The 27,895-nt window shown below is 34.5% G+C and overlaps 1 protein-coding gene across 3 annotated transcripts in view; it reads left to right on the forward strand.

Annotated features, from left to right (window-relative positions):
* Positions 1 to 23,899, forward strand: part of CHD1 (chromodomain helicase DNA binding protein 1) — a 50,230-nt gene extending 26,331 nt beyond the window's left edge. Inside the window, exons 15-37 of one of the 3 annotated variants that reach the window (XM_062599030.1) lie at positions 210 to 398; positions 729 to 891; positions 2,758 to 2,910; positions 3,272 to 3,343; positions 5,131 to 5,280; positions 5,971 to 6,119; positions 6,375 to 6,471; positions 6,565 to 6,660; positions 7,604 to 7,780; positions 7,958 to 8,118; positions 9,390 to 9,431; positions 10,200 to 10,327; positions 10,752 to 10,890; positions 11,652 to 11,802; positions 12,828 to 12,950; positions 13,320 to 13,457; positions 15,636 to 15,899; positions 16,327 to 16,467; positions 18,545 to 18,723; positions 20,610 to 20,706; positions 20,932 to 20,989; positions 21,883 to 22,093; positions 22,316 to 23,899. In XM_062599030.1, coding sequence (XP_062455014.1) covers positions 210 to 398; positions 729 to 891; positions 2,758 to 2,910; positions 3,272 to 3,343; positions 5,131 to 5,280; positions 5,971 to 6,119; positions 6,375 to 6,471; positions 6,565 to 6,660; positions 7,604 to 7,780; positions 7,958 to 8,118; positions 9,390 to 9,431; positions 10,200 to 10,327; positions 10,752 to 10,890; positions 11,652 to 11,802; positions 12,828 to 12,950; positions 13,320 to 13,457; positions 15,636 to 15,899; positions 16,327 to 16,467; positions 18,545 to 18,723; positions 20,610 to 20,706; positions 20,932 to 20,989; positions 21,883 to 22,093; positions 22,316 to 22,679 — 3,442 coding nt within the window. In that variant the 3' untranslated portion in view covers positions 22,680 to 23,899. The remainder of the gene's footprint in view (positions 1 to 209; positions 399 to 728; positions 892 to 2,757; positions 2,911 to 3,271; positions 3,344 to 5,130; positions 5,281 to 5,970; positions 6,120 to 6,374; positions 6,472 to 6,564; positions 6,661 to 7,603; positions 7,781 to 7,957; positions 8,119 to 9,389; positions 9,432 to 10,199; positions 10,328 to 10,751; positions 10,891 to 11,651; positions 11,803 to 12,827; positions 12,951 to 13,319; positions 13,458 to 15,635; positions 15,900 to 16,326; positions 16,468 to 18,544; positions 18,724 to 20,609; positions 20,707 to 20,931; positions 20,990 to 21,882; positions 22,094 to 22,315) is intronic. The other 2 variants (XM_062599032.1, XM_062599031.1) reach the window with 2 other exon arrangements.
* The last annotated feature ends 3,996 nt before the right edge of the window (positions 23,900 to 27,895 follow it).

The raw sequence follows: 27,895 nt of genomic DNA on the forward strand, positions 1-27,895 counted from the left end.
TATAGAGAAAGTACTTTGAATTTCCTGCGAGATGAAAATGAAATGGAGGGAGTAGGGAGGAAGTCCATAAGTGTGTGTGCGTATTTGGTGTATTTATGGGCTTTGTGTGTTTGTGTTTTTTCTTTGCAACTGTCACTTCTTCAGGTCATTCACAGTATATCACTATTTTCATAGTGATTCTCATAGTGACTTATTCTCTTATGTTGAAGGTTTTCTTCTTGGGAGGATTTTGAAGAGGAGCATGGCAAAGGGAGAGAGTTTGGTTATGCAAGTCTTCACAAAGAACTTGAACCATTTCTACTGAGAAGAGTTAAAAAAGATGTAGAAAAATCTTTGCCTGCTAAGGTTGAACAAATTCTGAGGATGGAAATGAGTGCATTGCAGAAACAATATTACAAGTAAGAAATGACATTATTTAAACTTTGCTTTTTTAAATAATATATCTTATCTGCAAATTACTGAATTTTAATAGTTTTTCTGATGCAATTGAGTTTGAGGCAAAAGTAAAAACCTAATACCTTTCAGGATTTTACCACGGTGAAATTCCATGAAGCAAAGGCTTAAGAATTACACTGGTCTAATTTTTATTCATTTAATTTCTGTTATGTGGCCTACTTGTATGTTTCTTTTGTCAGGAGCTGCTTTTTCTCTTGAATTTTGAAAGCTCACATGTGTCTTAATCCCACATATGATTAGAAATTATTTACACTGTACATTGTATATCATAGGTGGATTTTAACCAGGAATTACAAAGCCTTGAGTAAAGGCTCAAAAGGCAGTACATCAGGCTTTTTGAACATCATGATGGAACTCAAGAAGTGTTGTAACCATTGCTACCTCATTAAACCACCAGATGATAATGAATTCTATAATAAACAGGAGGCCTTACAGGTAATACTATGTTGTCTTTTAATTCAAAAAAAAAAAAAGTTCTGTTTTACATCTGTAATTTGTATGTAGTAATTTTATACTGTTGAGGCAACTTATTTGTGCTTATTAAAGTATATTAAGGAAGAACAAGATCTCTACAAAATGTGCATTTTGAGTTTTACAGGTAAGTGAATTGATTTTTTGTTTCTTAATTAGAACTGAATAATAGTCCATTACTGAATAAAATATCCATGATTTTAGTAATGATCAAAATAAAAAGGAAGAGTTTGAAACAGGCTATGTATTTTCAGACAAAATAAACTTAAGACCTATTTAAACGCAAAATGAAAAAAAAAGTAGTTAAACAGGTAAATGTAATATAAATACAAATGCATGGGACTGGTAATGGTACAGCAACAATCCATGTGATAACTGAAAGTGATTTGTAGAATGTTTTTAAGATATTGGTTTTTTTATAATGAAGCACTGTTCTTTATATGCCTACATCCAGCCAAAGTGAAAGGAAATAAAGTAACAAACAGCCAAAGCTTATTATGATTTTTGCTGTTACTGTTATGAATGAAAACAACTGTAGCATCACTACCAAGGATGGTCTGTGAATTTTTTTTTTTTTCTGTATAGGTTAACTAATCTTTTTACTAATACTGTTGAGAACCACTGCAACAGATAAAACAATTGGTATCATTTGATGCAGTTAATACCAACATAAATATTTAAGTTAATCTTTTTTGCAAGCTTTGAAGTTGATAATATAAGTACTTTGGGGAAAAATACTGGATTATGCAGTGACAGCTTGTGATTTCAAGCTATTTCATGTTTTAAAGTGTTTCTCAAAGCAAAAGGATATTTTATTTACAACTTGGTGTACTGTGTGACTATCTGAACTATAATTAAACTTTTCAGAACTGTTCAACCATTCGTTCTAATAATTACATACTTTTAACAGGGACTTCCTTGGCCCATCTTAATAAGCTTTGTTAGCTCTAATTCTGAACAAAATATCCTCCTCCTTTCTGGCATAAAGACTAAAAGTGCCTAACTCCAAGTTTTTCACTCCCCAAAATTGTATCCCAAGCCTCTTCAAGTTAGAGGCCTAAAGTTTTCACTATTAAATTCCATGTGCACTGGAGTTTTTGTTCTAGGTATTCCCAGGGCAGCTGAGAAGGCTTAGCATTGTAGCCTACCTAAAGCCCATTAAACTCCACAAACAAGATTCTTCTCACTTCAGCTTGCATGAGAGACTCGAGTGAGACTCACCGTCTAAGAATACTTACAGGATGAGGCAGCAGTGCCTGTTTCTGTTCATAAGATGGGAAGTGAGGAGAAAGTAGTAATAAAGTAGTCCCTTTTATTAGTCTCAAGTATTTTGTTGACTACAGAGTTACTGTTTATATGGCAGAAAAGAGCTTGAGCCAACACCTTAACTGCTCTCATTTGCAGCTCCGTGTATTTCCTTAACACTTTGGTGGAATGTTAAGGTGCTGTTCTGCGAAATGCATTTCCCTAAAAATACGCTGCTTGGTACTGCTGTTGACTTCTGTTAAAAGTACTCAATGCTTTCATAATGCCTTTTTACGAGATCAGGACACTTGCTAAATCCTGGTTAAACTTTCATGTTCAGTTAATGCTACATAGTAGTTAATCTGTATAGCAGTGCAGGATGGTCACTTGAATATGTGTGTTAGTTCTGGGAGCATATGTATTGTGTGCACATACTAAAATATTTTTAAAGGAATGTCAGAATTTCTGTCATTCTTATGCCAGTAGACAAGAAAGCAAACCTAAAATGCATGTTTAACCAATTGCAGTGTGTATTAGTGTTGAGATCGACTTACTCTGTAATATGTATTTACATTATTTTTGTAGCATTTAATACGTAGCAGCGGGAAACTAATCCTTCTTGACAAGCTACTGATTCGTCTACGAGAACGCGGCAACCGAGTTTTGATTTTCTCTCAGATGGTGAGGATGCTGGACATCCTAGCAGAGTATTTGAAGTATCGCCAGTTTCCCTTTCAAGTAAGAATTTTGCTGGTAGTAGCTAAGAACCTCTTGTCCCTAGTCCCTTTCTCTCTCTCTCTCTCTCTCTTTTTCTTTCTTTCTTTCTTTTCTTTTTTTTTTTTTTTTTTTTTGGTCTTCTTTTTAAGAAAATAAAATCTATATAAATTTCTCTTTATGTACAGGAAGCCTGGCAATTGCTGCATGCTAAATGATGTTTTAAAATGGAGCTGATGGAAAAGATAGTGAAAAATGTTACATTGCTGGGTTTGGGGTTTTTTGTTTTCTCATGTAGCTGTTCTAGCAACTGAGAAGTTGAAGTTGTTCTGATTAGAATATAGTGTAAGAATTCCTTTTTAATTCTAATATTAAATCTCTTTAGAGACTTGATGGATCAATAAAAGGAGAATTGAGGAAACAAGCACTGGATCATTTTAATGCAGAAGGATCAGAGGTATGGTATTAGCTGTATATTTTTAAGGAGTCTGCTCAACTTTATTTTTTTTCCAAAGAAATAGAAATTTGGGGAAATTACCTCGGAAAATGAATATATCCCAAAAAATATAGCAAACATTATATAAAAACTGAAGGCTGAGAAAAGTATTGGATTTATCACTTCTGCTGTTGACATTTCCTTGTTAGTACCTAGAATATAATTTTTACAACTGTTAGATTTTTTTCCTAATACGAGGTTAATTGAGGTTAATTAGGAACACAATTTATGAAAAAGATGTTTAATTAGTATAATCAGTAATTACAATATTTTAATATTTTTTCAGTACTCTTCATCAAAGTAATTGTAAATACTATATAAGCACTGAAAAATTTAGCTTCATACCTTTGTTATGGTGTAGAAGTTCATTCTGTGATTTCTACATGAGTCCTGAACTTTAGCATCAAAAGCATTCTTGGGCAGTGGGCAGAAGTGAGTTGTGTGTATCCTTGTGTGAAGCACAACTATCTTTGGCTTCTGTTATTGTCATCTATTGAGTCTGACTCTTACTTGTTTGCCCTGGAAGAGAATAGTGAAGAACTGATTTCTAACCTGCTTGTAATTTTACAGGTCTGTGTTATAGCTTTTTTCTTCTCTGTGTTACATAATTTAGTATTCCTAATGAGTAAGCCATGCCTTACCTTTGGTCGTCTTAGATCCCTACCCTACCCTGGCAGGATTTTTTGGAATAATGGAAGGATAGCATTTGTCAGTTACTGCTGAGCTTAAGTTTCTGCTGTGGTTGGGGAGGAAGGACTTAACTTCATAACATTAAACTGCACATTTGTTAAACACACAAGTCTTAAATTCTAGTACAGATGTCATTGCCTTTTTCTGAAATCTTACCAGTTCTACTATACAGCTTCTGAGATGAAGGGGGGAGTCCAAACTTCACACAGTATACAAGAATGTAGGCTATAGAAACTTTGGATTGTGCAGTAACATAATTGTGTCCTGTGTTTTATTCTCTAATTTTTTTCTCAATAATTCATAACATTTCACGTGACTTTTTGGACATTAATAAACTGAGATGGAAATATGGAAATAATGTACCACAAATTCCAAGGAGCAGTTCCTGAGCAGTAATGATTTGTTATTACCTCTCTCTGTATGTAAAATTAGGATACTTTCTTCCAATTCACTTTATCTTGAATTTTGTATGCTGTTTTATGCCTGTCTCCTAAGATCCTTTCGTAGTCCTTTGTAGTTGTCCCTGAATAACTTGTATCATCTGCAAATTTTGTCACCTCATTGCTCATCCCATTTTCGTATTGAACAGCCCTGATCCCTGCAGACCACATGCTTCCTGTCTCATAGTTAACCAGGTACTTTTATGTTCAAGGGTTTTCCCTTCTATGCCATGGCTATTTAGTTTTTATATTAGTTTCCTTAAAAATTTTTGATGAGAGACTTTGGCACCTACAAGACTTTAGCAACAGATTGTTTTGTCCTTTTGGCAGGTGCTTTGTTTGATTGTTTTCCCCCTTTCTCCACTCCCCCTACCCACAAGTGGTTAGTACTCATCTTCTATGGTGCTGCTTTCTTTAAACTATAGAAAAACTGTTTGCAAGAGAAATTGGTATCAATGTTTGCTTTATCCTTAAATAAACTTCTGCTACGGAACAGCTGTTTGATAGCGTATGAGTTCGTAGCCTGGTTCACGGAATGTATAAACAAGTGTCATATTGGTTCCCTGAAGAATATAAAAACTAGTATGTGTAAAGCTATTTCTTATTTTTTGATTTCAGGACTTCTGCTTTTTACTGTCTACCAGAGCTGGAGGATTAGGTATAAACTTGGCTTCTGCTGACACTGTAGTTATATTTGATTCTGACTGGAATCCACAGAATGATCTGCAAGCGCAGGCTAGAGCCCATAGGATTGGACAGAAGAAACAGGTACGCACATCTCAGCTTTGAGCTCCACACCTGAAGGAGGGTTCAACACAGTAGCTGTCTGTTTTGCATCTGGGGGCCGTCACAGTCTTCATGTATTTTAAGAATAACTAATGTTTGCTTAGTATGTCTAAAATTGTTAATAGTACTCATCCAAGTTATTTATTTAATTATTTAAATCTCCTTATATGGGAGATGGTATGGCAACTGTAGGTGTATATGGATAGGGAGGGAGGAGAGTTGTGGACTTGCCTGATGTTTTTTGGTATCGTGTCATTCTGGAAAATAACTGTTTCTTCAGGCGCATCCCCTTTACGTGAAAGTGAAATATTTCTTGGTTTTTTGCAGATTTCTTTCTTGCAGAAGACATCAAAGAATAAATCAGAGATATGATACTTTTGTTTATGACCTTGCTTATGCCTAATCTCTGCAGTTTATAGAAGAAAAGTCTAAGAATTTATTTTTTTGTTTTTTAAGGGGGTTATGCAGAGACTATGATAACATGATTGAACAAGTAATTTCATAAATGAAACCAGTTAATAAAATTCGGAAGGTTCATAATCAAGACTGGCACTTTTCTCTATTATTACTTAAGGCATTTTTTTGTTACCTTGGTAATTTTATCTGAATTTTGTTTTCATTTGCAATTTGAGAACATTTAAATAGAGTTGTTGTTGTTTTTAATATACATAGGTTAATATTTATCGGCTAGTCACAAAAGGATCAGTAGAAGAGGATATTCTTGAAAGAGCCAAGAAAAAGATGGTGTTAGATCATTTAGTAATTCAGAGAATGGATACTACAGGGAAAACTGTGCTACATACAGGCTCGACTCCTTCAAGGTATATTTGTATATTCTTCCATATCAATTTACCCTTAAGTATATTTGACCAACAAGTGAAAATGCAAGATACTTCAGCTGGCTAATAAAAGGCAAAAAAGGTGTAGTTAGGGAAGTGCAAAGTGTATTGTCTTTGCACATCTTTATTTACGTGTTAAATACAGCTTTTTAAGTGAAGTAGAAGCATGATTGACTCGTGATTATCATAATTTGAAAAAATTCTCTCAGATGTTTTTCTGAAATTCCTGTATTTCAGCTCAACACCCTTTAATAAGGAGGAGTTATCAGCAATTTTGAAGTTTGGTGCTGAGGAACTTTTTAAAGAACCTGAAGGGGAAGAACAGGAGCCCCAGGTAAATGGAACAGTGCTTCTACGCTTGATGGATGTAGCAACCAGAAATATCTGTGAGTTATTTTATTATAAAGAGAAACTTACTCTGTTTCAGGAAATGGATATAGATGAAATCTTGAAGAGGGCTGAAACACGGGAAAATGAGCCAGGCCCATTAACTGTAGGAGATGAGCTGCTTTCACAGTTTAAGGTATTGCTGTGATCCCTCCCTCCCTCCTCACATAATTACACTTCTCATTTTTAAATGCTACTGTTTTCTTTTGCATATCTCTCCATCTTTTCTTCGTTCTTACGAAACAGATGCCACAGTAGGTCAACACTGTCTTTTATGCAGAAAATGCCTTTTTACCTATACAGAATAATTGCATTCAGAAAAACTATTTAAAAATACTTAATATATTTTGCTAAAAGAGAAAGAAAAGTATAAATTTACAAATGTATTAGCCTTTGATTTAATGATCAGAATTTTGAAAGGGCTGTTTTTACATCATACTTTTGGTGGATAAACACCAGCTTTCAGCCCCAAAAATTCAGTAAACTTGAATGCTAGATATTTTAAATGTTATCCAATTAGATATATTATAAAGTGTGTCCAAATTGGTTTATTTTGCATAAAAAAATGCAGAGTAGCATATAGTTGTTTAGATCAGTAGAGTATTAAATCACCTTCCTGATGATTATTATTTGCAATGCATTGTGATTTTTACCCTTTAATAAAGTGTGGTTAGCTCTGTTATGGCAGTTTCACATTAACTTAGGCATTCACATGCCATTAGTCCTACTTTGAAGGAAAATTAAATAGCAATCATACAGCTATCAAGGAGGTTGTTTCAATGTGCTTCTATATTAGTCAACTTTTAAATAAGAAAATGATTATAATCTTCATATTCAAATATGTTGAGTGAGGTGTGTGTGTGTGTATACACATTATATATAAATGCTTTAATTAGAGACAGTGTTTCATTAAGCACTTTATATTTATAAATTATATATACACACATATTATTTTCAACATTGATGTGTCTCTGTGTAAAAATACGCCATCATTAACTAAGTTTTCCTAAAATTTAGTTGCTGACTGCCATTTAAGTACAGTTATATATTGACTTAGTGAGTTTGTTCTGATAAATAAGGTGGCCAACTTTTCCAATATGGATGAAGATGACATTGAATTGGAACCAGAACGAAATTCAAGAAATTGGGAAGAAATCATTCCAGAAGTCCAGCGGCGAAGAATAGAAGAAGAGGAAAGACAAAAAGAACTTGAAGAAATATATATGCTCCCAAGAATGAGAAACTGTGCAAAACAGGTATCTCTGCATTTTGACTAACTTTCATTTTTGTTGTTTTGGTTTGTATTTTTGCATTGCTTTTTCTTTTATTTTTTCCCTCCCCCCATTCTTTTAACGTGTATTTTTGACAGACTAGATAACTTGGTTCAAAGGAACATAATTAAAATGCATGAATAACTTGCTCTGAAATTCCAGATCAGCTTTAATGGAAGTGAAGGAAGACGCAGCAGGAACAGAAGATATTCTGGATCTGATAGTGACTCCATCTCAGAAAGAAAAAGGCCAAAAAAACGAGGAAGACCACGAACTATTCCTCGAGAAAATATTAAAGGATTTAGTGATGCAGAGATTAGACGGTAAGATTGGGGAGGAACATGCATGTTTAATGGGACAGAACAAAATTGTTTTAAATCATTTTAGAGTTTGTAAATACAAAGACAGTTTATTTTTCCTAAATTTGATTGAAAACTTTTATTCAAGGCATTTGAGGTTTTACTTACGTAGTTTGTGGTACTGACATAATGGACTATATTGTCTGTGATTTGAACTCATGTTGGTGAGGGATAAAATTAGGTTGGAAAAATACTATTCCTAATCTGTCCATCCCTTGAAGACAGTAATTTCCAAAGAACAGGTTTTCCAAAAGGTGAGCTTCCACCCCCCACTGCCCCAAACATCTTTGTTGTGATACCCGGAAGATACCCAATCTTTTGTGATACACAGAAGATTGAGTGGGTTTTGGTTTGTTTTAGATTTAAAACAGATTTAGTCATGATATTGTAATTGAACGAATGTGATATGATGCTTTTTAAAACTTAAATAATCCGTTTTCATTAGTAAATCCGTACAGGTGGTCACATCAGTATTTGGTACTTAAAATATATTTTGGTAGAAGGAAGAATTATTTTTGCTTTACCTTTATGGGTTTGTGAAATACCACTTTGCTTTTGGAATTTTAAGTATTCGGTATTCAAAGATTTTAAAATTTTTTGATTATAGAAACAACTTTACAAGATCCTTATTCCCTTTGCATTCCATCTAACATAATGGATTGCAGCATTTGACAAGGTTACTTTTGTGCTCGTACTAGTAACTTGGATTCTTGTTTGTTGAGGAAAACTCCTTTTTTATTTCATTCCCTCTCTGCATCCTGGATATTTCCAGTTTCTTTCCATCCTTTCACATCTTTTCTGAGTGTAGTGACATTCCTTATCTTTCATGTCATGTTTTCTTGGATCTTAAAATCATCTGTCTTGAGTCGCAGCTATATATTCTTTATTATATGAGGCATAAGATGTCTGAATTCTCTATTTACTGTAAGTCCACATTTGATTTTCACAATGAGACACATCTAGTTGCTGAATCTTTTGTCTCGTGAAAATAATAAAGTAATTTCTGAAATAAATTGTACCATCTATTGTTTTATTTGTATCAATTGTTAAACTAAATGGAACTCCGGTTTTAAATGTAAGGTATGTTGATATATTAAGCTGCCCTAGTCTCTCTCTTTCTCATTTTCTTTCCATTGTCCATATAGTATTGTACTAAAAATTTATTGATACCATTTTAAAGCCAATGTGGGTTAGTTAAGCATATATTTAAATGTAAAATTATTTTCTGTTACTAGATTTATCAAGAGTTACAAGAAGTTCGGTGGCCCCCTTGAAAGGTAAACTTATTGATTGTAGTTGTGTAGCAACTTGGAACCTTGTTTTCATAAAATTAGAACAATATACCTAGAAAACTTAAGTTGAAGAGAAAATACTGTACCTAATCCATTGCCTTGACCATAACATGAATTGAATTTAGTATCTTCCCTGTATGTACGTAGACAGCCGGTAATTCAGACCTCTCAGTTTTGCAAGACTCCTTGCTCTTTCCTTATACTTTACATGTTGTCTTGTTTAGTCTGTATTTGTGATAATCTTCTAGTTATCTTGTTTGATAGTGTGTTGAAAGCCTATAGTTTTATCCACCATAACTGCCAAAGGCAGTTTTGCATTTTTCTTATTGTCAATTCTTGTTTTTAAGTTTTCTGTATTACTCCATTTTTTGAGAATAATTTCTTGTCTTCATTTTCCTTAAAAATACTTAAGAGTCTTACGTGATCATGTTACAGTTCCTTTTCTTTTTAAACAATACCCAGTAATGTAACTCAAAGTTGTATAGCTAGTGTCCTTTACAGTTCTTGGTGTATTGTTCTCTGATATCTGGATCAATTGTAGTATTTCCTTTTTTTTTCTTTTGTAGTTTCTGTATAATTGTCTATAGCTGTGTTTAACTGCATTGATCAAAATCGCACACAGTATAACAGGTGTGGTTGACTGATAGCTTATGTGATCATCTCTCTAGTTTCAGAATTTGAAGGAGTCATTCACAAATTAGTGAAGTAGTGGAGTTTTAGAGCTGTAAAAAATACGTATCTGTTTTGTTACAGGTTAGATGCTATAGCTAGAGATGCTGAGCTAGTCGATAAATCTGAGACGGATCTTAGGCGTCTGGGAGAGCTTGTACATAATGGATGCATTAAGGCTTTAAAGGACAACTCTGGACCAGAGAGAGCAGGTACGGTGTGCTTGGCTGGGGAGGAAGAGGAATAAAAAGTACTAAGAAACCTGAGTTATTCTTGCACTCTGATTATAAGATAAAACAATAGTGTTAAGGGAAAAATATAAATAATAGTAATAAATGTTAGCATGCTAGGCTATTAAAAAAGGGATTATAGTAAGAAGAGTTCTTCTCCCCTTTCTTGTGTGAGTTGTTATAGGAAAATGCAGTATGTTTTTGCTTTACCATGAAATTTAAGATTAATCTGATATTATTATATGGAAGACCTTGAGAATCTGAAGTTTAGTTGGGGTGCTTGATTAAGAAAAATACATTTGATAGAATTGAAGGTGTGCTGCTACAGCAACAATCTTTCTTGTTTTCTTTACATTTGTTCGTATTGTACATATAAAGGGTAGATAATTTGGTTTTTTATTTTAAGGAGGTAGACTTGGGAAAGTTAAAGGGCCAACATTCCGAATATCAGGAGTGCAAGTAAACGCGAAGCTGGTCATCTCTCACGAAGAAGAGTTGGCACCATTGCATAAATCCATTCCTGCAGACCCAGAAGAAAGGAAAAGGTATTTGTTTTCTAAAGGAAGCCGTAATGTAGAAAATTATTAAAGGGTTTTTTTTTCTTTTTTTTTTTTTTTTTGGCATATATTTTATCAACCCAGACTAAACACACTGCAACACTAGTGTCCCTTCATTCCCTGTGAAGGACTGGCAGAAGCAGTCTGCTCTGTGTCCTTGTTCTTTCTTCCCTCACCTTAGTAGCCAGTACCTGCTTTGGTTTCTGAACTGTATTCTTTGCAGACTGGGTTCAGTTAATCTTAATATTCCAGACTAGAAATCAGGCTTACTGAGGAGCTGCTTTATCTGTTATTTCCACCTGAGGCAAAGTAGTATCTGTCACAGTGGAGCAGGCAATTATTGTTGGTACTTGTTTCAGTCCTCATTCTCTAAACTTTTCAGCTTGCCACCCTGTGCATCATACTCCCTAAACTATCCACAAATTCAGTTAGTGGTTACACCTGGGTGATGTTTTAAGCTTTTCTTCAAGGCTGGCCAACTTCAACTCGCTCCATGGCCGTAGACAGGTACCTATTTTTCCATGTGTCTTAATCGTGATCTGCTTTAAAAGAAGTTACAAAACTGATTTCAGGAAATGTTCTAAAGAAATTTTAAGAAAGTCTGATGGTAGATAACTGAATTATTTTTCTAAATATATCAATCTCCTAGTGATGTAACAAAACTTACTTTTTCCACTCAGCACATTTCTCACCCCCTTGCTAAGTTTCTGGAGTAAAGATCACTTACTTGTCTAACTTACTTCCACTAGATATGTCGTCCCATGCCACACTAAGGCAGCTCATTTTGATATAGATTGGGGTAAGGAAGATGATTCCAATCTGTTAATAGGCATCTACGAATATGGCTATGGCAGCTGGGAAATGATAAAAATGGATCCTGATCTCAGTTTGACACAGAAGGTATGTCATCTACAAAATTTCCTGTCATCAAGGACTTTTTTTGTTTAGGTAATAATGCTAGTAAGAGCAGTCACTGAAAGAGCATATTTTATGATAACTGAAATTGCACAAAGTTATATATCAGTTGTACTTCTTTGTACCCTTCTTGTGGTAGATCTTTTGTATTGTATTAAAGTATGCCTTCTTACAGTTGATTATGTTTTTTTTGTATTTCCATGTCCTTGGACCTCTGTCATCTAAATATTTCCAATCTTTTGTTTCCCTGTTTTAGATGCTCTAGTCATGTTCATTTTGTTCTCGAGCTTTTGGAAAGGAGGCTATTCTGTGGTTTGGTGTGTTTGACCTGCCCCACAGCTTAATCCTGATTACTTTCACTTGAAACTGACTTTCATTCTCAACCTGAGAATAGCTGTACTCATCAGACCAGAAGTAACGCAATAGCTGCTTAACACTATTGAGTAACAGATATGTAAGGATACACTAGGGTGAAGCAAACGTAGTGATATTACCAACAACCCGTAGCTTGGGTCTCAAGGAGCTGGGGTTGTGTCCAAATCTATTTAATAATGATTTCTATTCTCACCATCCATTAATTAGTCTGTTTTGTGAACACAGCTGTTTATATTTTTGGCTGCAGCAATATCCTGTAGTGATGAGTTCTGCATTTAGAAACATGAGGCAGAACTTAAGAGATCTGTGGATAGCAGTGTGGTACAGGAGTTCAGAATTTCTTAGATAAACTACAAGGTTGGAAACAGAAATCTGAGGCTAGTTTCTTGAGTTTGTGGTGAACTCTGTGAGACAATTTTCAAAACTGTCTACTTCATTTGTGTGATTGGGGGAAAATAGAATGTTTAAGATATTCTCCATTCTTTCAAGCATTCTGACATGTTTGCCAGGTATAATTGGAGTGGATTTTTTTTCTTAATTTTTTTGCAGCCTTTTCTTTTCCTAGTGCTCCAGGTTAGTAACTCACAAATTTAGTAATTTCTGCACATAGTTGATAATACCATTATTCCTCTCAGATTCTACCTGACGATCCAGATAAGAAACCCCAGGCCAAGCAATTACAGACTCGTGCAGACTACCTCATTAAATTACTGAATAAAGACCTTGCCAGAAAGGAAGCACAAAGACTTGCTGGTGCAGTAAGTAAAATGTGACATGCAGTACTGAGATAAAGTAATATACTTACGGGCATGATCTTCTTTCTTTTTTCTTTTTTTCCTTCTTTTTCTGCTCATTCTTTGTGCAATTTTTCTCCATGTTACTAATCATATTACATGAGACTAACTCAAGAAATGAACTGCAAGTTTAATATTGTTTTTTTTTTCTCTTACTTGTATGTACTTTTAACTATTGCAGTATGTTCTGTCTCTGTTCCTGAGAAAAGTGCTGGCCATTGACGGCCATAAATAAGAGGAACCCTTTATTTAATGTAAAAACTGATCTTTTTCTGTAACTGTGGTGCAAAGATGCTTGTCAGTTAACATAGTAAAGATACTTATTGCATTCAGGGCAATTCAAAGAGGAGGAAGACAAGAACTAAGAAGAATAAAGTGCTAAAGGCTATGAAAGTAAAAGAAGAAGTAAAAAGTGACTCCTCTCCACCACCCTCAGAAAAATCTGACGATGATGATGAGGAGGAGAACAAGGTAAAGATGGCTATTCAGTTTTTTCTGTTGTGAAGTTGAAATGCCTGAATGGCATTCCTCCAGCAGAGGACTTCTGTTGTTTGAATATTTTTGTAGAAGTTATTGTTAATACTGAATAGACACAGTCACTTGAAAGATAGTATCAATATTAATTTAATAGTAGGCTTTTAGCTGAAGCATTATGATTAGGTTTCCAAATTACTATATCATAAAATAATGTTACAGTCTGATTACTAGTGTCACTGTGCAATTTCAAGATTCTTTGATGACTTCACCATTGTATCTGCTAGAAGTGTAAATCTAATGTAACATCTGGATATAAAACTTTCTGGCTAGTATGTTAATCTACTGCTTATACAGATTCCTCTGGTAGGCTTTTTTCTTCGGGTTTAGGGAAAAAAGTTTTGATGAGAAATAACAGCATGAATAAATGATGTTTTGAGGCATACAAGTGAAAGATCCTGTATATATCATGGCTGGCTTTCTTCAGATAAACCACTTAACATTGTTACTTTTTAATACTGATGTGTTCTTTCAGGACTGTGTATTCTACTTTTGTTGGGATTTTTTAGGTTTTCTGGTTTATTTTACATCTCACAGCAAAACTACTAAAGAGAAAAACTTTGATAAAGATTAAGGTCACTGAACCCAATTTATTACTTTGAAGACAGTTGAAATAAATTGGTGTAAATATATATATCATTAAAATCCTTCCTTCGTGGTTTAAAATAAAGTGAAGTAAACATTTTACATAACCATTTTAAACTATTACAAGTCATTGAAAATATATGTTAACATCATAATGATTGACCCTTTCTGTAAGGTGAAGAAGTATTTATTCCAATATACATTTAAAACTGAGTCAGACGGAAAAGGATCATGATACATTTATATAAAATCATGAATCTTAACTAAAGCATTCCTATATACATCTAAATTATACTATGAAAAATAAAACATAAAGCCAGGAAAAAAAATTAATGTAGACTTTTTAATATTTTCATGCAATAATTTGTCTAGAACATACAACTAAACTGTAAGGGCAGCTGAATCATAACATTAGGTAAATCAGGTCTTCAGTCTACTTAAATGTACATTGGGTGCTAATCTCCACCTGAAACAGATGGCACTGGCAGTCTGTCAGTTGACTTCATTTTGGGAGAGAACCTAGAATTCTGTCTCCTTTTGTATCTTTGCTAAGGAATGTTCATCATTTGAATACTCTTATACACACGTAAAATAATTGTTCGTCTGGAAACTGAGCTAGACCCAGAAATAGGATTTAACAACTGAAATGACACTGAATTGCAATAGAATATGCTGTATTTAAAGCTCAGGTACGGCTTTTGTTTAACTGCTGTAGCAGTCAGGAAACACGTTAAGTCCCTTTTTTTTTTTGCTGGTAGTTCCCGCTAAATGCCAAAGTCCTGATTGGACTTATTGCTAGGTACCTAATCTAGATACTTTGTTGGGATTCATGTGTTAGGCATTCTCTCATCTGCTTTTCTGGAAGCTGGGTTTCTGTATATGTTCTCCCAGGATGCATTTCAAATACATTCATAACAGTGGTGATTCTTCCACTTGTACCTTTTAATTGCTTATTAGAGTATTTTCCTGCATCTTAAAGAATTTGAGCTTCTATCGCAGATGTCCTAAGTGACTGTAATAAATGCCAGTAGAGGCGCTCTGTGAGGTCATTCTCTCAGAAGAGGTTTTGTTCACCATGAAGTAATTAAATGGGCCCTTCTCAGATGATCTCTAAGACTACTACTTTTTTTTTTTTCCCTTCCTCCTGGACAAGAGGTTGAAACTTTGTACTTTGCTCCTTGTGAATGTTTAACATGTGATCAGTAAAGGGTTATTGGAACAAAAGCTAACTAGAACAGAGGTCTTCTATCATCACCATCACTTGAATGTCCTGACCAATCAGGACCTTCAGTTCTGTGGTGTCTGCTTCTGCCTTTTTTTTTTTTTTTTTTTTTTCAAACTATGAAAAATTAGTATTTGTTTTGTGTCACATCAAGGAAATGAGTGAGCGCATCCAGCTCTGTTTGATAGGTGTTAAATCTAAGTCTAAAGAATTTATATACAAATAAAAAGTATGTTTTAATCTGATGGTTACAAAACTGTATAGGTAGGAGCTCAGTTTGATGTGACATATATGCTTGCGTATTGCAGGATGAGATTGTTTCAGTGAAACATCCACATAAAAAAATAAAAGCAGAAAAAGAAAATGAAGAAAAGCCTGAGCCAGATATTGGTATAAAGAAGGAAGCTGAAGAAAAAAGAGAGACAAAAGAAAAGGAAAATAAGAGGGATTTGAAAAGGGAGAAAAAAGAAAAAGAGGATAAGAAAGAATTAAAAGAAAAAGATATTAAAGAAAAGAGAGAAAACAAAGTAAAAGAATCCACACAGAAAGAAAAAGAAGTAAAGGAAGAGAAGGTAACTAGGTTTACTTATCTTATATAGCACTAGAAAAGGCCATCAGGTTTTTGTGAATGGTTTTGAGTTGAAGAGGTGTTTTGGATCATTTATTGAGCAGTTGTCATTTCATTGAAACCTTTTACATAATTTAAAGTTTTATTTTCACCATTTGTAACTGCAAGGACAGGCATATGAAATGGGGAATTACCCTTTGAAGATACATAGCTTAGTGGGGCTGCAAGAAGCCTAAAACTCATTTATTTCTTTTTCATTCTCTTTTTCCATCATTCAGAGAAAATAAAATATACTAGCATTGAATGTTAGGATATTTTTCTTGTTATTGGTGAAGAGAATGCAATAATTATCATAATTGCTTAATTACAGAATGATTCCAAACCCAAAACAAAGTTTGTGTATTGGGTTAATTTTCGTATTTTGTTCTTAGGTAAATGAAACCAAATCTGAAAATAAAGAAAAAACTAAAAAAGTTCCATTGTCGGATACTCCAGTTCATATTACGGCAACTAGTGAACCAGTTCCTATATCGGAGGAATCTGAAGAACTTGACCAGAAGACATTCAGTGTGGTAAGGCCCTTATTGATAACTTAGTGTTTGCGTTTGATATATACTAAACAGACACAATTTCTAATGTTCTTCGTTCTGCCATTAGGCATTGTAATACAAATAATCTGTTGCCAATAAAATCTCAGATCAGTGAAGGTTATGGATACCATATTAAAGTCAGGTTTGTGTTCAGGCCAGTAATTCTATTTTGTTATTTATTGCATTTTATGCAGCTTATTGCACTGAATAATTTTAAAATACAAATACTGATCCTCAAGAATAACTCATGTATACTGCTTCTTAAAGAACAGAAGTTGATGAACTTTTAACGTAGTTACTGGAGTCTCTAGTTTGGCCCTATCAAATATCTCTTCCTTCTTTGTAAGCTGACAAGAGAAATTAAGTTTCTAACTTTCCCCTAAGTTTAAAGACTCACTGTTACACAGAGGAAGAAACAAATTCTAAAGCCCTTAGAAATATTTTACCAGAGTAATCTATCTGATACTAAAAGAATAGCAGTTAAACCAGTACTGCTGATTTAACTAGCTGAATCAATATTGGAGGAAAAAAAGGTAGATAAGCTCAGTCTATGCAGATTTTCTTAGGTCAATTCAGGGACTTGGAAAGGTGTCAAGGAGTTATTTTGAGCATCTACTTTTCTGCTGTGAATGTTTTATCATTCAGGTTTCAACAGTTGTCTGTTACTACCAGGCAGGTTTACTGGGTCTATTGTGGTGTTGACTGTGAAAGGCAAATTGTAGTTTTCTCATCATTATGGCAGTGGCCAGTTTGTTTATTTTAATCTAAACATTACAAGCGACATGTCTGTGATTCCCAGGATACGTCTCAAATGATGCATTCAGGTAGATACGTGTGTGCTAGGTGACTGAAAATCACTTGATTTTCATATTCAGTTACACTTCTCTGATCACCTTTATACTTAAGTTAGGCAGTGCACTCTGTAAATTGTGGGTTAAAGGCTACTTTAAGCTGTGGCTAGTGCAGTATGTAATGTAGTTTTTTAATTACTTAATGGCATCAGCTGGCAATGGAACAGATTTAGTGATTTTTCTGAGTTGTCCCTAGATGTTGGCAAAGTGGTAAATAATATTCTCCAAAATCATTCATATTTTTTGATTCTGGATATACAGACTTGCTTTTTTCCTCTTACATGGAGCAATTCTAGTTTGGGTTTGTGCATTGAACCTTTTATGGACAGGCCTTCTCTTCTGGAATGTATGTTTGTCATTAGACCATGGTCAGATGCAATCTAATTAGCATGTTCAATATTTTTTCAAATGGAAATTATTGTTGTAGGTTGCTGAGGCTAACTCATTTGACTACTTCTGCAAGTGTGCATTTCATCTGTTTACCTTGCCATCATGACTGGATAGTATTTCCAAGTGTCTTTAATATCAAATATGCTAACTGGATTATCTGGTCTTACCATTAATACATTTGAATTAAAATGCGAAAATTCAAGAATACACGTATGAAGTGTATCTATGGGTACGTGTGTGTTGCTATCATTGTTGTTGCTAATTTAGGCATATCTAAACTAGGATTACCCTAGATAGCAGAAGCATAGAGCTCAGGCTCCTTGAAGGAATGCTGAACATCTGCTGAATGCCAGGTTTAATTGTTATATATCTATTTAAAATATACTAAACACTCTCATATTTAATCTTGACACTGAGTTTGTATAGCTTTTCAAGTTCTTAAAAAGTAGAAAAAGTCCTGTCTTATATATTTACGCTGAAATTATAACCATGATTGCAAAATCCAGTTATAATAAGTTCTTTCCCTCAGAAAATCTTTTACATTAAATTAGTGCTTTCTTAAATCTTTAATATCTTTGTTGCATACAATCTAATGCTTTCATATAGGAGTAAATTTCCAGCTGGATTTAAAATACTTTTTTCCAAAGGAAACCTGTAGTAAAACTAAATTTTAAGAGCTGTGAGCGAAGTCTTGTGTTTCATTTGGCTTACAACAGTACTGTCTTTGCCTGTATAAATATCACACTAAGGGTGGGTCATGTTTTAGAATTCTTTTTTTTTTTCTTTGAATAAATGTATTCCTTTTTTCCATTTTACAGTGTAAAGAAAGAATGAGGCCTGTCAAAGCAGCATTGAAACAGCTGGATAGACCAGAGAAAGGCCTTTCTGAAAGGGAACAACTAGAACACACTAGACAATGTCTAATAAAAATTGGAGATCACATTACTGAATGTCTAAAGGAGTACACAAATCCTGAACAAATTAAACAGTGGAGGAAGTAAGTTATTCTGTGATATTTTCCTCAAAAAAAGGAAAATCCACAGCTGCTTCTGTTAAAAAGAATCATTTTTAATTTGCTCTTGTTCCTTATTCTCCCTTTCTTTATCTTTCTGCTGTTTTAAATAAGGACCTATAAATGGCTTCAGCTTTTAATGTGTTCGCTTTTTTTACTTTTTTGTACTTAATGCATACACTTTTTTATACTGGCATAGCAATGCATTTTGTCCAGTAGGTGGAGTCATCTCACTTCTTGCAACTAAAAGCAAACAGAAGATAACCGTATTTAAACAGTATTTAAAGTTTAGTGGAAAAGGGTTCTTATCCTTAAATAATCAATTTTTTTCAACTTTAAGGGGTTTTTATTCATGCTAAAAACAGGCCATTCTAAATTTGTGTGTTGAAATTTGTATGATTTTGAGTTGTGGCATCCTTTCTTTTTAAAATATACTCTAGAATTAAATCAAATACTAGCTAAGACTTCATTAAAAAAAAAAGCCATAACACGTACTCAGATGTTTTTTCAAAAATGAAAAAAGAGATTTCAAAATGTTTTATGCATCTCTGAGATAACTTAAAAAAAATAAGAAAAAGTATTTTATAAACTTGTAGTATTCCCTTTTTATGATCTCAACTAATATAATTTGAGTTGGTTTATCATAGTGTGCAGTTAAATCCTTTATATTTGGAAACATATTCTGAACTTCTCTGTAAAACGCTCGGTTAATTGTTTAATTTCCTTGCAGACTGTTGTCAGCATAGAATACTTCTGTTTTTACTTACTTTACTTCAAAAGAGTAGGGTGAACTGAAATATAAAAGTGAGATCCATGTCTCAGGCATTTTGGTAATGTTATATTTCTTTTAGTGGAAATTCATAATACATCTACTATAATAGTAATTTGTAATAATGCTACAATATCATAAGCAAATTATTAAAATATGTATTTCACCTATTTGTAAGATATATAGTGTAGTAATACTACATTTATCAAAGTTTTACAGACTGGTTGTGTCTGCTTTTGCAAAACTTTAAGCCAAAGCTATAGTATTTAAGTCATCACAGCAGAAGAGCAAACTGATGCTTCTTGAATATACACGCTTAAAATGTTTCTGAACTAAGCACTAAGTTGAACACTAATACTCTGTAGTCACTTTTAAAATCCCACCTGTAAATTCGACTAAAACAATTCTAGACTTCAGATATCTGTGAATGTAGAAGCAACCATTTTCTTTAGGGTTTTGCCTTTTCAACGGCAAGAGTTGATCTGTTCTTCTTTATTCCTTTGTAGCATAGATGCTAGATATTAGGGTTGAACTTTTGGCCATGCCGCTTCCATTCTCTTCTAGATTTCTTGTTTGGTTTCCATAGTTTTAACCAGGCTTAAGAATTCTCTAGGGAAAAATCCTCTCTAATATTTTTAGGAAACGAGGCATATAGGTTAAATGTCTTATACTGCAAGATATTTCAAGTTTGGAAAAAGCATTATTGAATAGTAAATACTCGGATTTTCTGTCATATTTCAAATAATCTTTCAAAAAACTTCCACAACAAATTGAAAGCTGTGTTTCTAGGCAGTTTTACAAATCATGCTATTAACAGAATTGTTATATCTATAACTTCACATGCTTTTCTTTGCACTCTGAAATCATTATGATTACTTTTTAGAAAGTAAAAAATTGTTAAAGGATTTTTTTTTTCAAGTGTTTGAAATGCAGCTAGATAATGTGTGCTGTGCAATTAGATAATATGTTATGTAGTGGATCTTATGGTGATTTTAATTTGCCAAAGTACTGCTGAAATTTCACTTAAATCCATGTTCTGTTGCATAATACAAGAATAAGCTAGTATACAGAAGAATTATAACTTCTCTTTCTTCTTCCTCAGAAATTTGTGGATATTTGTCTCTAAGTTTACAGAATTTGATGCCAGAAAGCTGCACAAACTGTATAAACATGCAATCAAAAAACGCCAAGAGTCCCAGGTAACGTTTCCAGGCTCTCTCTAAATATAAAAAAAAATATTTTTACTATAACTGTTTCATTAGAGTAGCAATTTAATGGATTAGCAGAAACAATTAAAAAAATACATTACTTGAGGTGTATTTTTTTTTGTTCATAGTAATCTAGCCACTTTTGGGGAATATTTTTCAAGTATTCAGGTGTAACTGAGTTTTGTCAGTGACGGTTTTCATACTTGTCTCTTTTAGCAACACAACGACCAGAATATTAGCAGCAATGTGAATACACATGTAATTAGAAATCCAGGTAAGAAAGGTTACTTAAAGCTGTTTCTTAGAACTCCCGTACTGATGGATATCATAGGGATATGCTGACTGAGTCTAATTTAATGAGTTCACTGATGAAGTTGAACCAAGCACAGACTGAACCTGGTGCTTATTGGATTTACTAGTAAATTATTAAAAAAGAAAAACTGAAAAGCTTTTTGTATTTAATTTGGGGGAGGGAGAAGGGCCTACTCAAAACTTGGAGATTCTGTGTTTGTTTATAGCGGTTGTAATATGACTACAGTTTAAAAAAAATGAACACTGAAGTCATGGTTAGCAATCAGTTATATGGGATGTCTTTTATTGTTGACACCATCTTTTTAAGCCCAACACTTATGTTTTTATAATACTGGCTTTTAGGTGTTACGGTGTTATGTTGTTACTTGGGAATATTCTAATCGGTTTAAAATGAATATAATGCTTTTAGTGGTATTCCTAAAATATCTTTCATTAACCAGGTATACCTTTAAAACTCATACTCATGCTAGAGCCATCTGTCCTTAGGTAATTCCTACCACTCTGTCTAAAATTACTGTACTAAAGGTGCCAGATCTCTACTGATTGTTCATTTCAGACACGTTATTTCCCTTCATTTAAGAAGGATATGATCTGCAAGGCTGAAAAGTTAAGTTTTTCAGCCTTACACAACCACATTTCTAGCTTGTTTCCGTCCTACTTACTCCTTAGGTTTCTTTGAGTTTACTCAGAATAGTGCATTTGTCTTTGAACTATTTAGATGTTGTCTCTGTCAAACTGTAATGTCGTTTTTGCATTGTTTTAAATCTGACATGTAGAAATGCTGTTTGAATTAGGCGAGGAAAAGGTTTTATATAGAGTATGAAATTTCCTTATAACCTTTGCTTTATTAAACAGATGTGGAAAGACTGAAAGAGAATACAAATCATGATGACAGTAGCAGGGACAGTTATTCTTCTGATAGACATCTATCACAATACCATGATCACCACAAAGAAAGGCATCAGGGAGATGTTTATAAAAAAAGTGACTCTAGGAAAAGGCCCTATTCAGCCTTCAGCAATGGAAAAGATCATAGAGACTGGGATCACTACAAACAAGACAGCAGGTGAGTTGCTTCAGCAGTTGTAAAATCTGTTCAGAATTGTCTTATTTTTAGAATTCTCTTTTTACTTTTGTAATATAATTGTACTAAGCACCAAAGCATCTTTTCTGAGGAACGATGAATTTCAAATAAATTATTTCTTTATAATGCAGTTTTGTTGAAATGGCATAATTATAATTCGTATTGTGGATTCAATAACATTAACATAAATAATTTATTTTTCAGATACTACAGTGATAGTAAACACAGAAAGTTGGATGATCACAGGAGCAGAGATCACAGGTCAAACCTAGAAGGATGTTTAAAAGACAGTCGGCCACATTCAGACCATCGTTCCCATTCAGACCACAGGATACATTCAGATCACCGTTCCACTTCAGAGTACAGTCATCATAAATCTTCCAGAGATTATAGATACCACTCAGACTGGCAAATGGACCACAGAGCTTCTGGTAGTGGCCCAAGGTCACCTTTAGATCAGAGGTCTCCTTATGGTTCCAGATCTCCCTTAGGACACAGATCACCATTTGAACACTCATCAGATCACAAAAGTACACCTGAACATTCATGGAGTAGCCGGAAAACATAACAAAGACTGACATTTTGTGGACCCTCTTTTAGCCATATACAGTAAACTAACACAGTAATTGCCTTACATGACTTGAAAGATATGGACTGGATATTCTATCAGTAGCAGTATTGTTACTTCTTTCCAGGATGCAAGGTCTATTATCCCAACAGAAGAAAAATATTTTTGTATTTAAAGTTTATGCTGCACTGTGCTGCAAATGTTGCGGCACTTTTTTTTAAGAAATGGAAGATGTTTACTTTTACAGGGACCTCAACACTGCCCCATTCAGACTGGATCTTATTATAAAACTCTTCATGTCAGAGTGGTTTTAGGCTGAACACAGTTTAAATTATGTTTGTAAATGAACTTTTAAACACTGACCTGTGATCGTGTTTCAGGAAGGAATGAGGAGTTTGTTTTATTTTGTTTTCTTTTTTCTTAGAAAAGAACTCTCAAGGACTTTGTTCACTTTCCAAAGCTACTTGTTTACATTGTACACTGCGACCACCTTGCCGCTTTTCATCACAAGCTTGAATATTTAAATTCTGTACCTATACCTGTAAAATAGCAAGGATTTTTCCTGTTTGTGATCAGTTGTAATGCCTTTTTACAAAACAAAACAAAACAAAAAAAAACCACAAAAATGGCTGTAAATTATTGTAAATTAATTAAATGAGCTTTTTCCCCTCTCAGGCTTATTTTGACTGTTCCTTCCCCCACCAACTCAGGCCTTCTTATCACAAGTATGAAACAAAATCAGTGTACTTACACTTTTTAATAAAATACCTTGATGGAATCACTGTCCAGAATGTAAAAATGGGGAAAGGGAACATTTTATTCCATTTAGTGCTCTTTTTTTATTGGATACTTTAGATACATGTTTTTGGTTTTTTTTTTTTTTTTGTTTATTTTTTTTTCTATTAAACTGTCAGTGTTGTGATTGTTGTAATGAAATGGTGAGAAATATTCAGCTAAACTGTGCTCTGGAAAGTTTTTCAGGTGCATTGGTTTTAATGAAGGAGTGTTCAATATCTGAACACTTCAGAATCCAAATCAGCCAAAATTTATTGTAAATCCATTTGTTTTCCCTCTTTAACATGGGCAATAATGTCAAATGTGCTATGCAGCCAGTTAATATTTTAGCAGATCCGAATGACTTTATTAATAGAATTGTTACAATGCACACTGATTGTACATAGATAACTTCTATCTGACAAATTAAATTTAAACTAAAAGGATATGTGGGCTCTTGTAGTTTTCTGCTGATGTTTTTCTACAGTGTACCTTTCTCATATTTAAGTATAAAAATATTAGAATTCTGTAAATACTAAATTTTAATACATGACACGAAAATCAGGGAAGATAAACTTCTAGCCTAGCATCATGTGGGTGGAGCCATATCTGTTGCTCCATTTTTTCCTCTTGTCTTGTGGTGTTGAACTTTTTTTTTTCCCCAATTAATCAAGTATATATAAAAGCATTAAAATCAAAGGAAAATCTTTTCACGGAGTATCTGTCTGCTAAGGTCTTATTGTAGGCACAGTTGTGGCTCATTTTAAGTTAATATCATTTAGTCAAGTACACTTAATTTAGTGTAAGCTGGGACTCAGTTAACTAGTGCTTGTTCAGTTATTAGCTCTTCATATTCTCAGGACTGGGAGGAGTTTGCGTTGTTCTGCTTTTGCGCTTAATTGCTGAAGCAGTGTTTAACTGGTGGTGCCTAGCGAGGTGGTGCATGTGTGCTGTGCATCTTCCTCTCCCAGTGGTGGAAATCTAGAAGAGCATCACTAACGGCTGTCTTGTTCTTACTTTTTGGTAGTGAGCTGGCGTCTTAGATCCGTCATGGTAACATATCAATAGAGCAGTCCCCCAAGTCTGTTTTACCATCAGTGCAGCTACGCTGGCATGGCATTGTGGCTAAGCAGGACGTGACATGATATGACATGGTTAGGCTGCATCCGTTTTTGTTAAAGGCACCTCACATCTCTGACATAAGCAAGACAGAATATGCTGATCTGGTGACTTTGGTCAGGACCTGTGGCAATTAGTGTATTTAGATTGTGTTGATTTTTATTTAACTGCATTGCAGCTGTTTAAATTTTTCCCCTTTAATTTCAGTTGGGTCTTAAATAGGAAATTTGATGGTGGAAGATAGTCTTTCAGCTTTGCTGTCTCCACAGCTTATGAGGCTGACTATTATGAGATATATATATATATATATATATATATACACACACACACATATATATATATATAAAATTCTGCAGGAGAATCCAATATCCTCCATAAAAAGCCATTTATTCATTTTGTATGCATGCAGATTTGATCTCTTTAGTAATGGAAAGTCCATGAGGACTGTGTCTCTGAAGCATCTGTTTGACAACAGCCTCTTGCTTCAAATCTTAATGCTGCTGTCTACAAGATGTTTTAGGAAGTAAGAAATCTGGTGGCTTCAAGAGACCTCATGCTTGTGATAGATTCAGTTGTTTCATCTACCATACATGGAAGTATTGAGATTTCCATCTGAATTATGTTAAATATTTCTAATCTGCCATCCCTAGAACTACTTAAAACAAGTATTTTGATGGTCTATCTGAAAAGGCATATTAAAAAAAAAAAAAGAAAAAATATTGCTGCCCTGAGTTTTAAGGACAAAAGTATATTTGCTGACTGATTACCATTAGCTCATCTGCCATTGTGTTAGCACTACTATTTACCTTCCCCATTTTGATCTTCAGTGTGGGTCAAAGCTGTGCTCAGACAGCCTCTGAGGCGTTCTGAGGGATGCTCCGTGCTTCAAGTACAGGCCTTGCAGAGGATTCAAGCGCAAACAGCAGCAGGATGGCCTTTTCTTTAGAAAACTGTCAACCCGTAAAAAGTGATGTACAACTGCTGTATGAGACAGGGGCAGTGCATTGCCAGAGCACAGGAGCCTGCCTAGGCTCGATGGCTTGGATGATGCCTTTGGAATTTAATCAGCTTGTTTCATCACCAACTAATGAGTGTAGATATTATAGCTCACTGCTGCTTGTTACTTCTACAGCCCTTACTGTTTTGCTGAAGAGCTTTTTGAGTTAAGAAAAATCCCTATGGGGTATTGTAGTTGTGATGTATTTTTGAGGAGTACTGTCTCCAGTGGACTGTTAAGTGTTTAGTCCATGTTTAGTGTTAGGTTCTCAGTGTTCAGTGGCTTTTTTGGACCATACCCTTACCTGAGAAGGTGGGAAGATTAAAATCACTAAATGGGAATCATCCTTATGCAGCTTTTTTTCCTAATGGGGCATTATATTACAAGTTTCTGCCAGGTCAAGTTTTATTTGAATAGAAAACTAATTGAATCCTTGCTTCTTTTGTGTTCTGTTGGTGAAGCGTGGTGCTCTTATTTTTACCTTCGTAGAAATAAATCCTGTAGACAATGTACATCTTCACTGTCAAAATCTCAAAGAGTAGCTGCCTCTATACCAAGACTATTCAGGTGGGTAACAGACGCCTGTTAGGATTTGTCCACCTGTACTGAGACGAGTTTGCTTTACTCTAAACTCTGTTGGGACAGAACATGTAAGGCTGTTACTTGCAGCTCTGTTCATTCTTCCAGCAAGCAGTGCACAAATTGTAGTTGCGCTTGAAAGTTATACTATGTTCTTAAAACTTTATGCTGAAGCTTTTATTAGTGTGAAGGACTCCGAAAGCTCTATCTGAGAAATACGGTTGTGTGAGACACTGCTACGAGCAGGAAAAAGAAAGAGATTCTGGAGTTCATGATTTATTTCTTACCCTCCTTTTCTTTTTTCTCTGTAGTCCAGTTGTTCTTTTTGAGATACTAAGTTGAGAGTGGCTGAGTGTAGGGGAGAACACTCTGATCTAGCCATCCCAGTGGCAGCGTGTTGTGTGAGGTCGGTAAATGAGTTCCCTTTGGATATGGCTAATACTAAAAAAAGCATCCGCTTGCCCACTACTGTGACTCTAAGTAAGTTATTAATTGCTTACTATCACTTTATTATTTTCAGTTATAAACAAGTGAAAAATTGCTCTGGGGCAAATGACATATAAGGATGATGGTTAATTTACATAAAAAAGAAAGAAGTGATATTGTCCTGCTCAAAAAAAAAAAAAAGGTAAGTTTGGAAATAGTTAACATACACTAGTTAACAATTTTTAAAATTGTTATTTGTAGAATCTTTTCATAAACCAATTGTGGAAGCTACTTACTTTGTTTTACAATCTAATGTTGAGAAAGCACTAGGCTTTTAATGTATGTATCAATACAATGCCCACTTATGAGAACAGGATAAATTTAAAATATCAGATATGTGCTAATATTCTATATGATATGTTCTGTAGAAAAAATTGGAGGGAGGACATTGCTTTAAAGAAAAGGGGTAAGTCTTGATTAAGTGCCTACTTTTCAGTTTACTTCAGAAATCATTTACATAAACTGAATTAATTAGAAAATCTGCAGGCATTTATTGTGAATTATCAAGATTGTATTTCTAATTTGTCATCTTCTATTACATAATACGCTTCTCTCCATGAATCTCCAAGTCACAGAAAGTAAGCTGAACAACAGTCCTTTGAGGTATGTAATGCTATCTGGGTTTTATGAAGAAACTTGAAAGGTAAGTGATTAATAATAATTCTATGGTTACCCAACACCTGAGACCTAACTGTAACCCAATCTATTTAATCAAAGGTCACTTTGTTGCACTCCTTTTATTCTAGCTGTAAGGAAAAATGTAGCCATGTAGTGTTCTATGTTAATATCTATAAATTATATCTAAGGTAGCTGCTGTCTGAACCTTGATTAAATGCTTAGTCTTTCTTTAACAAGAGTCCCACAACCTTTGGCCACGGTAGGTAATGTGGCCTCCCATGCAAGTTTCTGTACAGCTAGACCTCTGCTGTGGTGAGACTAAAGAACAAAGTATCCTTTGCCGGTATGATGGCCCATCAGCAGTCAGGCAGTGCGTTATCTATTTTACCCTACCCTCCAAATGTGCGTGTCGGCAGCACGTGTGCTCTGTAACCTGACTGACCATGTAGAAGATACTGATCCTTTGCTCCCAGCCACACGGCTGCAAAGCACTGCGGAGCACTTTGGAAAAAGGGTGGCAGGACACAGGCTGCCAGAACAATTCACACGTTGCCCAGGTCAACCTAGGGCCACGTCTGAAGGGCCTCTGGTGAAGAGGTCTGCAAGGAACGGGCCATGGGCCAGAGCTAGTTGGGAAACCACC

Source organism: Rhea pennata, chromosome Z (genome assembly GCF_028389875.1).
Source record: "Rhea pennata isolate bPtePen1 chromosome Z, bPtePen1.pri, whole genome shotgun sequence".
NCBI lineage: Eukaryota > Metazoa > Chordata > Aves > Rheiformes > Rheidae > Rhea > Rhea pennata.